The sequence below is a fragment of the Leucopleurus acutus genome (assembly GCF_964270905.1).
Source record: "Leucopleurus acutus genome assembly, chromosome: 2".
In the NCBI taxonomy this organism is placed as follows: Eukaryota; Metazoa; Chordata; class Mammalia; order Artiodactyla; family Delphinidae; genus Leucopleurus; species Leucopleurus acutus.
In genome coordinates, this window is record NC_139143.1 from 60,775,800 (window position 1) to 60,788,571 (window position 12,772).

Consider the following 12,772-nt stretch of genomic DNA (forward strand, 5'->3'; position numbering starts at 1 on the left):
GAAAAAGGACAGAAGAAAAATAAGCATTGTTATTGTTATGCCCTCTTTATATCAGTCACCCTGGCACAGTTTATAGAAGGTGGCTGCCCAAACCTTCTGCAGATGTGTCAGGAATCTACGGAAGGACTGGAGCTGGAAGAGACTTGAGACCATTTTCCACTCCAGCCTCCCTTTTGCATTCTAGCAACGTGCTATCTGGGAGGGACGTAATGTACCTAAAGCCCTTAGCCCGGAAGCCCTCTGCCAACTGCACACTGACAGCCTCTCTCAGATCATCCTAGGTTAGTAACCCTGGGCGTGTCTCTGGTCACTTGGGGCTAACAGCAAACCACTGAAATTGTAATGCTTAATGCCCGGATGGATCCAGCCAGGGGTTGACTTTTCCTGTACTTTCTAAGGGTTTTTGTGGTGGTTGTGTGTTGGCTTGTTTTCTGAGGGCAACACAGACTAACTGGCCTCAGCAACTTCTCTTTCTTCTGCATTCCTGGCCTTTATTCCGCCATATGGGCAGCTGTGGAGGCTTCACACACCTGCTTGATTTCACAGCCCCCTTCAGTTCTGGCCACAGACCCTCACTGCCCTTTTCAAGATATGTAGCTTTTATGAGTCTGCAAGGAGCATGCACTTCCAAGCTAAATCAAGTTTTAATCACCATCCAGGATGGTCACTGAAATTCCTTCTGTCCCAGATCTTTCCATAGGCTGGCCCCAACCATGAAGAAATGTGTAAAATCTGGTGAGGGGCATTGGACCAGTTTTCCAGACTCACTCTAGCCCTCCTCCCCTTTCCTTACTCTGAATAAGGGCCTCTCTCTCTCCCTGTAGTCTTCCCTGGTTTTTAGAACCTAGTTAGGTGGGGTAGCACAGCTCCCATTTTGTTCCTGCCACCTGGATTGCCCACTCATCCCAAACTCTCTTTTGTGCCTCAATTAAAGCACCTCCCTTCAAGGTGTACTTTTGGCCTATTTCCCTCTGTCTGCCCTCCCGGAGTCGTGTGGGGTTGTTTGACTCTGAGCCTACCTCTTGCCTGATGTCTGCCCAGGAGAGGAGACCAGGCAATTAGATATTATTCAAGCCCAGATGTCTGACAAAGATTTCCCTTTTTGGATGAAGCGTACCCAATTGACTTTAATAAAAGTCAACTGCTACCTGAAGGATGGAGGTGATCAGGACTTTTGGCCTTGATCTGTAGTTATGTCACGAAGAACTTGTGGTGAGCCCAGTCATGTCTGAGGAGCCCTAGCTTCAAGGTCTTTCTTCAATCGTTCGATGAGATTTGTGCCCCATCCATCTATGGAATGGGAAATGACTGGAAGGCACTGCGTGTCAGCATCTGCCTTCAGGGTACCAAGCACAGATCCAGTGTAGGCATCTCCAGGCCCTGCACAGATCATCTCTTGGGTGGGCTTCTACTCTCTGGCAGCGTAGTTGTCTGTGAGTGCCTCCTGCAGGGCACGCTCCATCCCAGTTGGGCACTTCTCTGTGGCCGTGACACGTCTCTCTGTTGGATTCCTATGAACACCACCACAGAGTCGGCACGTCATGTGTTCCCTGCCATCTGTCACAGCAGATGCAGAGACTGTAACACTTCTAGCTTAGGAGGGCATCCAACACCCTTGTGGGGTCTTTAAAATTCACAGCTAACAGTCAGAGCCTGTGCTTGCACGAAACCCCTCTTAAAGTCAAGATTTAGCAGTTGGTTGCCATAGCAACTTCCCTCATCAAGTCTGAACTCCTTTCAACGTAGATGGCCAGACTGGTTTTTAGGAGGAATACAGAAGAGGGAAGTTTGGTGAGTTCCGGAAATGAGGATGATTTAAGAGACGAATTTTGGAAATCCTCAAACTCTAACATGATATGTTTGAAAAATGTCTCTGTTGCTCTGACTCCGGGCTGCGTATAACATTATATGGAGGAAAGCTTTACTTGTTGTCAGTAGTGTGTCCCCACATAGTAATGAATGATGGAAATCTCATCAGGGGATAATGACTGTGAAGGCAATTTGAGAAAGGTAAACGTGCTCTACAAATGGTAGGTATTGCCGGCATTAGGAAAATCAAGCTCTGCTCGAGCTCTGAGTTGTTACTGCATTTATTTTTACATGTGTTGTGGTAACTAGATATCAGGTGTGGAAGGTGGACTACCTTTTTTGTCAAAGCCATCCAGTTAAGAACATTGTAAGAGTCAGACTGATGGGTTTGACAACCTCTTGAGATTCCTTCCTGTTTTGTAATATCATATCCATGCCTAATGTCCACAAGGAAATTGAAAGATGATCTCCTTAAGGGCGAATCATTTCTGGGTCCTTGACCCATTAGTTGGCTTGATATTGGCACCTTGGGGAAAGGTGGTGGTGATGGTATCTATAAATTTGGGACACACTCTTTAATTAATTTGTTTATTTTCCATTACACAGTATTTATAAAAGGTCTCCTCAAATATAGGGAAAACTAGCTTGTTCCTGCTCTTGTGAAGCTTATAGCCTAGAGTCCATGCTTTCTTTGGAACTGATACGGTATGAAGCCTGGCTCCTGGTACTTCGCTTCTTTTGCCCTCCTCTGGTCCTTGCCCTTGTTATCTTTCCTTCTATCAGAGAAACAGCCTTCACCTGAAAGCCTTATCATCAGCTACCGAATTTTCCGCTGTGTTTTCCTATGTTCGACTCCCAGCTCCCAGACCGCTCCTAGATACAGCTCAGCACCACTGAAGCCAATAAGTTTCACCCTATTGTGAATCTAGCCTGCAAGGAAGCTTGAGTTTGTCATCCAGGAGGCAAAATACTGATCTAACACTCCCTGTGGATCCCTCACAAACTAAGTTACTCATTTCTACTCCACTCCTCAGCACCTTGACTGAGCAGGTGTTGGAGAGGAAGACGAGTGTTATCTGTTAGTGAGACCCTGATGGACAGTAGCTTATAGGTCAGTCTCAACAAGAACGGATGCACTTAGATCCTAACAAAAACTTCTTGCTCAGAGCCTACCCAGTTCTTGCCCCCATAACTGTGAGGCCCCTTCACTTCATTTTTACTGTTTTTTATCTTTGAAAAGAGAAAATAGCTCTCAAAGGTATTATTCCATCTATATCCTTTTTGAGTGTTTCTTCCCAGGAAGATAAAGAAACCTTATCCTTTGTCTCCCTAGGGTCTGGCACCTTTGTAACTTCCAAATTTTAGAAAGTCACACTCTGTTCTTTAACTACCTGTAAATTAAATAACCAGCCAGTGAAAAAGACAGTACCGGGGCTTCAGTGGAACTGGTTTCAGCAGCTTAGGGATATGTAGCATCGCCTAAGGAATTATTAATATAAGGAAGCAGTTACAATTTTCTTCGAAGTCAGACTAAGTAGAGCAATGCTTCTTAATCTTTTGGGGGTCTTGGATTTGCTTATAAATCTGATGAATGTTATGGAGGCCTGCTGAGGAAAGATGCACATACACATATGTACAGTTTCACATACGACTCCAGAGGGGTCGTGGACCTCTTGGTACACTGTTGAAGTAAGTAATGATAATGAAACATAGCGATACCCTAAACAAACATAGATGATTCTTCTGTTTATCAGCACCAAGGTAATGCGCCATTTTCACTTAAAAATAAAAACCCAGAGTTCTTATAAGACTGTGATAGGTATAAGTGGCCTCCTCTAAATACAGCAGTTGTTCTTGGGCTAGCTGCATGGCCTGGTTGGGAAAAAAGGTCTGGAGTCAGACAGACATAGGTTCAAATATTAACTCTGCCATTTAAATCTGTCTCTAGATCCCGTAATTCTTCTGAGCCTCGATTTCCCTCATCAGGATAGCATGGCTAATCATATGTACTTTTCAAATTTCTTAGAAACACTTGATGAAATAACTCACTTATGTGGTCCTCAAACATGTGTTGATCATCTAATATGTGTCTTGCAGTATACTGGCCACTGAGAAAATAACAATGAAGGAGTCCCTTTGCTCAAGGAGTTCTTGGACTTTGTGTCTGTAGAGCACATGTAATAGGTGCTTTGTAAACGTTAGTGTCCTCAACTAGTGAAAGTTATCACGTAGTGAAAATGGAGAGATTGGTGGTGTGTTCCTTCACGTGGGCAGTGGAGATGGGCATGTGTGGCATAATAGGATTTATGGTCTCATCCGTGCCAGTGTTAGTTTGATGTGATCATTTCATATTAATTTTCTCCAACACAGACATGTTAATCAATTTCTTCTTGTTTCTTTTTCTTCTTCCTCACCCTGCTTCTAAGGGGAATGCCTCTGCTACGAGGGTTACATGAAGGATCCAGTGCACAAGCATCTTTGCATTCGGAATGAATGGGGAACCAACCAAGGGTAAGTGAGGGGATGGCGAGTTAGCCAGTTCCCGGACGTCACCGCTCCCTCATGCGGACGTGACGTGGAGCAATTGTGTGGAGAGGGACAGAGCTAAAGGGTGGTTCTATTCTGAACAGCAAACAGATGAACGTGTCACTGTGCGTTTCCATGTTTACACCATCCCAGTGGTGTCCATCTCATCTTCCTCTCCATTTACGAGTTCAGAGGTGATGCCTCTGACTCGCAGCCCCAGGCCTCCAGCTGGGATCTGGGAATCAAGCTGTCCCTCTCTTCCTTTTCACACCGCCATCAGCCACGAGAATTCCACAGATAGAACTTAGCTGATGATTTTGTTGGAGACACGTGAAGTCGCACACACTCCAGTGTAGCTCTCCCAGAGCTCAACGAGCTTTGCAAGACTGATATGAGTGGAAACTTGTTTTCACCAGTACTGTCAGAGAGGGTGAAATGCAACGACTCAGGGAGTGCTTGGCATTGAGTCAAAGGATTTTCACCTGATCTCCAATTACCATTTCTTGTAAGATCTTTGCTTTTCCCCAAGCACAGACAACTGGGATAAAATAGTTACCTTGTCTATTGCTTTATATTTTATTCATTTTACTTTTTTTGAATTTTTTCATGGAGAAAAAATATACATAAGATAAAAATGATCATTTTCACCATTCTTAGGTGTACAGTTCAGTGGCATTAAGCACATTCACACTGTTGCACCACCATCACCACTATCCATCTTCTATTGCCTTTTTTTTTTTCTTTCCGGTATGCGGGCCTCTCACTGTTGTGGCCTCTCCCGTTGCGGAGCACAGGCTCCGGACGCGCAGGCTCAGCGGCCATGGCTCACAGGCCCAGCCACTCCGCGGCATGTGGGATCTTCCCAGACCGGGGCACGAACCCGCGTCGCCTGCATCAGCAGGCGGACTCTCAACCACTGCGCCACCAGGGAAGCCCTTCTATTGCCTTTTAAAAGCAACTTCCTACTTTGTTTTGGGTGCTGAGAGATTACTGTCTGCCTTGGCTGGGTTGTGGAGGAGGGTGTGAGAAGACAGGGATCAATGAATGCTAACTAATAATAGCAATCAATGGGACAGGGGAAACTAGAAAGAAATCAAGGCAAAAGCCACCTCAGGGCTTCCCTGGTGGTGCAGTGGTTGAGAGTCCGCCTGCCGATGCAGGGGACATGGGTTCGTGCCCCGGTCTGGGAAGATCCCACATGCCGTGGAGCGGCTGGGCCCGTGAGCCATGGCCGCTGAGCCTGCGCTCCGCAATGGGAGAGGCCACAACAGTGAGTGGCCCGCATACCGGAAAAAAAAAAAAAAAGCCATCTCGGAGTGATTGCTTAGACTGCAGAGTGGAAATGTGTTTGTAGCCTGGCAAGGTGGAGAAAAGAAATCACCGTCCCTTCCCACGGCACCAAGGAGGACTCCTAGCCCTGAGTTCGATGCTCAACCTCCTCTCTATGATTCGGAGGAGCCCAAGCCTAGAATACTGAATGTGGTTCTGGACTCTCAAAGCAATAAATAGGGAGAAAAATGGGTGAGAGTTTGGAGAAGAGCAATAAAAATGATTGCAGAGCCCAAAGGAGTGATTTATGATGAAGGGGAAGAAGAACCCCACTCAGAGAACTTGACCAGCTGATAACTAGGTCATGGAATGATAGATGCCTGCAGATGTTCGAAGAGGGCAGATGTGCTGGAACAGGTTGAAGTTGAGGGATAAGGACAAGAGAGAATGAAGTTAAGGAAAGGAAATCTGAGTCACAGGTCAGAAAACTTGGGGGAAGTCAAAACGCCATGAAATTTTTCTGTTAGTGAAAATGAAGGATGGCTCCGTTGTTCCACTGAATCTGTGATCTTATCAGGGAGGCAGTCCACAAAGTGTAGAGGAAGATGTTTGGAGAAGGGTAAATGCATATGAGGTGGCCGGTTGTTGAAAGATTGGTGGGAAGGGCAGAGAACTTGGCTTATAGATGCCAAGTGGAGTTTGAGTAAAGAGTGCCATTTGCTATGGTTATGTAAAGTCAGTTCAGTCCCCTTACGCTCTGCCCTCTGACATGTTTGCATAGTTGCCAAGGAGCCAAGATTTTAGCTTATGTGCTGGCCGAAAATCTCAGTTGACTGTGATTCATATTGAGTAAAATATTGGAAAAGGTGATGGATAACCAGCTCTCTGTCTCTTAGCCTGCATACCTGCTGCTGAAGTAAACAATGACAAAAAATCATTTCACTTTTGTGCCCTGAATGATCCAGGCTGGCTCTCTGCAGTGATTGGATTTGGTGGCTAATCGCTCAAGCCTCCACATCCCTTGCCTTGTAGACAGATCATGTGACGATGGGCCTGACTTCACTGGGTAATTGCACAAGGCTTCATCATTCCCTCTGGCTGTGTGTAGAGACAGTCTTGGATGTAGACAAGAGCCTCCAGGGAAATGGTGGAGGCCCCACGTTGGTGTCATTTAAAATAAGACAGGCTAGAGCCCTGAGTTAGAGACTGACAGGAACATTAGCCCCAGGAAACAGACAAGGAGACCTAATCTATCATTTCCATCTCTAATTTCCATTATTCTCTGATCATCACTGTCTATAAGGTCTCATTTTGGACACTAACAAAATAATGGAGCAACTGTTAGGAGGGGAAAAAAAGTGACTGTCATGAGAATAATGGAACCAGGAGTGATAAGCAGCATGTTTACATGTATATAAAAATGTGCCAGACAAAGGACTGCATCTTCCTCATAAAATGACAAGATAAATGAAAAGTAGAACATTCATACATCTTGATTTAAATCAGGGATCGGATGCCACGTTTCTTTAAATGATTCTTACAAAATTAATGAAAATTGATTTGAACGTGAAGACTGTCACTTGAAAAGTACAGATTGCTAACTAATGACACGTACTGGGGTATTATGGAAAAATCAGTGGCTGGCCTGATCTTCCTGAATGTTTTATTTAATGGTCCGGGAGGGAGAGGTGAACAGCTTGTGTGGGTGTTTATGTTTGTCACTTAGTATTCTATATTGCATACATTAAAGTAGCTGAACATGCTTTTGAAGTCGAACAACCCAATCCTAGGCCAGTGAAAGTTAAAATGAATTCCCTTGTGAAAATCTAGGTTAATGTACCAGGACAGAAGTATCAACAAGCAGTCGTGACTTTCAGACAAGGAAGAAAATTGGTCAAGGACATTAATACAAAAAATTACAAATGGATGATTCTGGGAGACAGAGGAGTTATACCTGCAGCTTTATCCAGACTCTGCTTTGTGCTTCAGTTTACCTGGACCTGTATGTGTGCATGTGTGTGTGATGTGTGTGTGTGTATGTGTACATGAGTGAGCTGGTTTATTTATAGAAATCCTCTCCCCACCCTACTCCTTCATCTACTCTCTCACTCATTCATGTTTTCAGCAGATATTCACTGTATTACCCATCGTGGCCCAGGATAAAGTAGGTTGCTAATTATAAGAAAATGTTATCTCTGCTCTGGAAGAACTAATAGTCTAGAATAGATAGATGGGCACCTAACAAGAAAATTACAATGAATTTTAAAACCTATTAAAATAAAGGTTTGAGCAAAGTTCAGTGGGATTACAGTTTGACTCATGTGACATCTAAGGATCTGGAATAGGATTTCATGAGGAAGTTAGATCTTGAACTGTTCTATTTAACAGGTCACGAAGGTAATTCTAGACAGAAAGAACAGCATATGCCAAGGCATGGAGGCTTAAGAAGCATGGTTTTTCCAGGAATGGCAAACAAATAACTCAGGGTAGCTCACGGGTGCAGTTTATAGAGACAGGAGAAGAGGCTGATAAGGTGGGTAGAGACTAGATCTTAAAGAGCTCTTGCTTACTAAGGCTTTGAACCTTAAAGCTCCATGTGTACACCCCTGGAATTGTCAGCAGGAGGTGTCTGTATATGTGGAGGGCTGTTCCGTCACTACACATTATTTTTCTGGACCCTTCAAAAGAAATTAAAACGATCCTAAAAAGAAAACAAAAACCAACACAAACGCACAAAAAAAACCCCTCTCAAGACTAAGGTTTTATTTATCTGGATCCTGCGAATAAAGCAGCCTTAAAATTATCCTGTAGATAAAAGTTTTGAAGACCAGACAGCAAAGAGTGACAGAAAATTGGGGACCATAGGTACAAGACATGTGAATCGAGGGGGTTGCAGCCATTTTTGGGGACTCTGGTTTTGCCAGAAATGCCCAAGGAGAAGGGAGGCTAGTTGAGAAATTCGTGTGTGAATCTTGGTGATAAAGCCAGCCACTGTAGTTTACCCAGGTGACAGGATTCAGGGTGGCAGGTTGTAAAATCACTGAACTCATTACAAAAGAGGCTCTGATTCACTAAAAGTAAAAATAGCTTCAAAAAGATTTAAACAAAGTCATGGATGACAGACTTCTAATGAGTTATTAAAAGAACATAGGATGCTTGAGGTTACATCCTTGGTCTCTGAGGTTGGCAACAAAATCAATCATTGCCTGCCCCAGCACCCTTGGTGACCCAGGTGCCCAGCAGAGGACCCGGGATGGAAGGATCCCGCCCTAGTGCAGGGCTTCACCACATCTCTGTCTAACCTGTGTGAATCCACAGCTGCTCAGCCTCCCAACCCTGTGGCTTCATAGACACAGCCAGGGACTGTTAGTGTCTCTATGTGATATTTGTCTGCTAGGACAACAAGGACAAATTAAAAAATTTCACAGATAAGAAATGAAACCAATAAATGAGGGTGGAGGAGGCAAGAGAGGTGATTTACATGAAAATATTAGAAGAGAAAAAACAAATTTATTTAGTTACTTTGGAGATTATTAAGAAAGGCTCTAATAATGTTTTTTGTTAAATTAAGAGTATACCCAGTGGCCTCTAGATACATTTTTCAGAACACCACAGTCAGATTAAATTCATGCATTTGAAGATTCCCGGTAAATAACAGACTGATTTCTTATTCTGGCATCTCAGATACAGAGGGCAATACCAAGGAGATTCCCCACTAGAGAACATATTACTAGATTTCAGTGCTGAAGAATGGTGATAGAGTCATAATTTATGAGATGGGAAAAGACCAGCTGTGGAAATGAACAGGTGTTTCTCCAAGGTTTTAGAAGCTGTTGTCAGGAATAATCCTGCTCATCAGAGCACTTGTTTCACTGCCTGCTCAGGAGGCAACATACTTACCTACTTACCATGACATCCCCCCCAGACTAGTACATGTGTGTGCTTGTGCCTGCGCGTGCACGCACACACACACACACTCGTACATAGCCCGTGCCACCTTAATATGGCCTTTCCATTGTCCCAGGTTTGTACTGTGCTTTCTCTTCCTACAGCTCATCCCTGCTACTCACCCTCCCAGGGATCCCTGCTTAGGGATTCTAAATCTGTATAAGGAACAAATGCCCCACACCATAGAATCCAGTTTCCTTTTCAAGCCAAGAATGGGGACCATGTTTGTCATGGTTGGCCTCAGCCCCTCGGTCTTGCTCCAAAGCGTCCTTGACAGAAGGCAGTTTTATTAGGATCTGTCTGAATGATGCCATCCTAAACATTTCCCTAGAGACCACTCACAGAAAAATGACCACAGCCCACTAGAGAGGATGCCTTTGCCTCTGAGTTCTAGGTGTTAGCAGAGACCAACCTGCACTGATGATTCCAAAGGATCTAAAACCCATTCTCAGCTTCTGGCCACCTAAAGCTGAGCCAGAACAGTCTCTCAGCTGTCTGACCATCAACGTGCAAATGCTGGACCATTGTATGGCAGTGACTAGAATGCTAGGGGGTAGCTCTGATTCCCAGCCCAGGTCTTGGGCAGTGTCTGGCCTTCTTTGACCTTCCCAGAGTCTCGTCAGAAGTGGCTCAGATGGAGTCAGACAGTCCTGCGTGACATTTGACATTTCCTGACTTGCATTTGTCCGTTTCTAGCTCATCGTCTGGCTTTTATTTCCCCACCCCCATGCCTGTCTCTGTATCAGTGATGCCCTGTTCACCTTCCTCCAACCCCTCAGACAAGATTTGCAGGCCAGCCTGCTGCTGCTCTTTTATCTCTGGGCGCCCTCCTCCCCTTCCCTCCAGCCCCAACCTCGTTGTCTGTGCCCAGCTCCTGTCATTGCCATGCCAAGCACAAACGGGATTATCCTCCCATTAGCTCTCCTTTTATTGTCCTTTTTTCTCTGTGTGTGCGCGTGTGCGTGCGTGCGCGTGTGCGTGCGTGTGTGGCTCTGATTACCTCTCACTTATTCACTTATTCCTAGCAAGGGTTTCCAGTGGTTTTATTTGGCCCTCTGTTTCTCATTCTTCTTTTCTTCCCTCCCTTTTCCTTTACTTCCATCTGCTCCACTTCCCCCAGGAATCAGTGGAAATGTGGCTGTCCTTTCTCCCACCTATTTCAGTGTCAAACAGGTCATCTTAGCTCTTAGTATTAAACCTAAAGTTCCTAGTTCCTTCTCTCGCTAGAAACTCTGCTGTAACCGGATTCTAGCTGAAATATTGCCCTGTAGAAAGAAGGAGAACTGAGCCCCTCTGGGTGAGCAGGCAGGAACTGAGTGGTTGAAAGTGGATCTCCACCTACCAGGACCTCCTCAGATGGGCTTAACGGGGTCAAGTCCCCTCAGTTGTCTTGGGGGACCCTGCACCTCATTCTTAGGGATTTTTCTCAAGTGGAAACATGTTTAATTTGACCCATTTTCACAAAAGGCGTGTGGTCAGTCAGCTGAGTACAGCCATATGCTTTGTACATTGCAGGTAGACATCTAGCACAAAGAGCAGCTGAGGGGTGAAACCTCGCCCCTGCAGGCCCAGGCAAGCAAACTCTGAGACGCAGGGGGCATTTGTCCTGGTGTGCGCCTTTTTCTCATTTGCACAAATGCAGTTGAGGAGCTAGAGCTGCCCCTGGCCGGGGTTGTTTTAGGTGATGCCCTTTGCTCCCCTCTTAGAGGCAACTGTAACCTTGGTTACTCAAGATGATAAGAGAGCAAAATACGCCTAATAATTGACTCCCTGATGCCAGTTCATGGAGCAAATACTTAAGAATCATCTGGGGAGCTAATACTGATTTCCGATTGCTACCCCAAGAGATATATTAATTTCATGGGTCTGGGAGAGGGCCCAGTCTTTGTACAGATGGAAAGCTCCCCCCAAATGCTTCTGCAGCCCAGCCAGACTTAAGAGGCCCTTCCTAAGCAAGGTGTGGAGTCCCCACATCCCCACCAGGAAGGCATCCTGTGGGGGTGCACCAGTGCACCATCCCCTCTGATGAAAAGGATGGGTTTGTAGACTAGTGGCTGAGTGCATCCTAAAGGATTCTTGTGTTTTACTGTTGGGGAGATAGAGGGCCAGAGAGGTGAAGAAACTTGCTCAAGGTCACATAGCTGGTGGCCAAGCTTTATAGTGACAGGTGGGTATTGGAGATAAATCAGTTGGGTAAATACTGATTTCAGAGAGAGCCAGTGTGATAAGCGTGTGACATTCTGGAAGTCATCAGCTGTGGATGAGAGGTGGGCATTCCCCACCTGCTTCTCTGCATCCTCCTCCCCAGGGCACCGAGGGGACTCAGCTTCATCCCACCCTTCCCCACATGACAAGTGTCTGCAGTCCCCCTACAGTACTACCTACCCCCTGGAGGAGAGTGAAACATCCACGGTGTTCTCTCTGACTAGTCCAGTCACGGTACCAAGAGACTCATTTTAAACAGTACCGGAGGCAGGAACACTCATATTTCCTCCAGTATGACCACCAGGGTGAAAAAATCAACCTCGATTTACCCTCCCATCTGCTCGAGAATGGAAGATAAATTGTTTCAATTTTATAGAAATGAATGTTTTATGTTTGGCCCAGGCTTTCCAGAGAGTGTCCTGAATTTATATATTCTACTGACTGCATGGATGTTTTCTACTAGGAATGCTCCCTGGACCTGCAGCTCCTTTGGGTTTCAGTCTAAGAATACTAGGTTTGAGAGTGCTGTCATCTTCCCTGGCTTCGGGCATCTTGGCTCTTTATCTTTTTTTTTTTCTTTAAAGTAAATAGAAAAAAATCCACTCATTATCCCATGCTCAGAGAAAACTACCATTACCATTTTGTCATATTTCTTCCCAGTTTCTTTTTCTATGCATCAAAAGTTTTGCTTTCCACTGCCCCCCTTAATTTTTAATGCATTTTTGGTCTCTTTCGTTATTTAACAATGAGCATTCATTACTTTTGTAACCACAAAATTGGGGGGAAATTTCAGAAGGAAGCTTTAAAAGTGTCTTTGTTGTATATTATTTTTCTCAAAACGTTTTCTCTGGGGAAGTTATTCTTAATATCTATCTGAAAAGCCTCATTTGAAAACCTGGTTTTGGAGGAAAGAAGAAAGTGGCTCAGGGTCTAGCGTTCAGGTCAGATTCCTCTAATGTAAACATCTCTGTAAGTTTTTGTATAACAAAGGGCTGGATGAACACCAAGAAGTGAC

General features: G+C 44.9%; 1 protein-coding gene across 2 annotated transcripts in view; it reads left to right on the forward strand.

Moving 5' to 3' along the window:
* Positions 1–12,772, forward strand: part of ASTN1 (astrotactin 1) — a gene marked incomplete at both ends in the record, with an annotated part of 323,470 nt that overhangs the window by 166,683 nt on the left and 144,015 nt on the right. For both annotated transcript variants that reach the window (XM_082865541.1, XM_082865542.1), the window contains one exon: positions 4,236–4,320. In XM_082865541.1, coding sequence (XP_082721667.1) covers positions 4,236–4,320 — 85 coding nt within the window. The remainder of the gene's footprint in view (positions 1–4,235; positions 4,321–12,772) is intronic.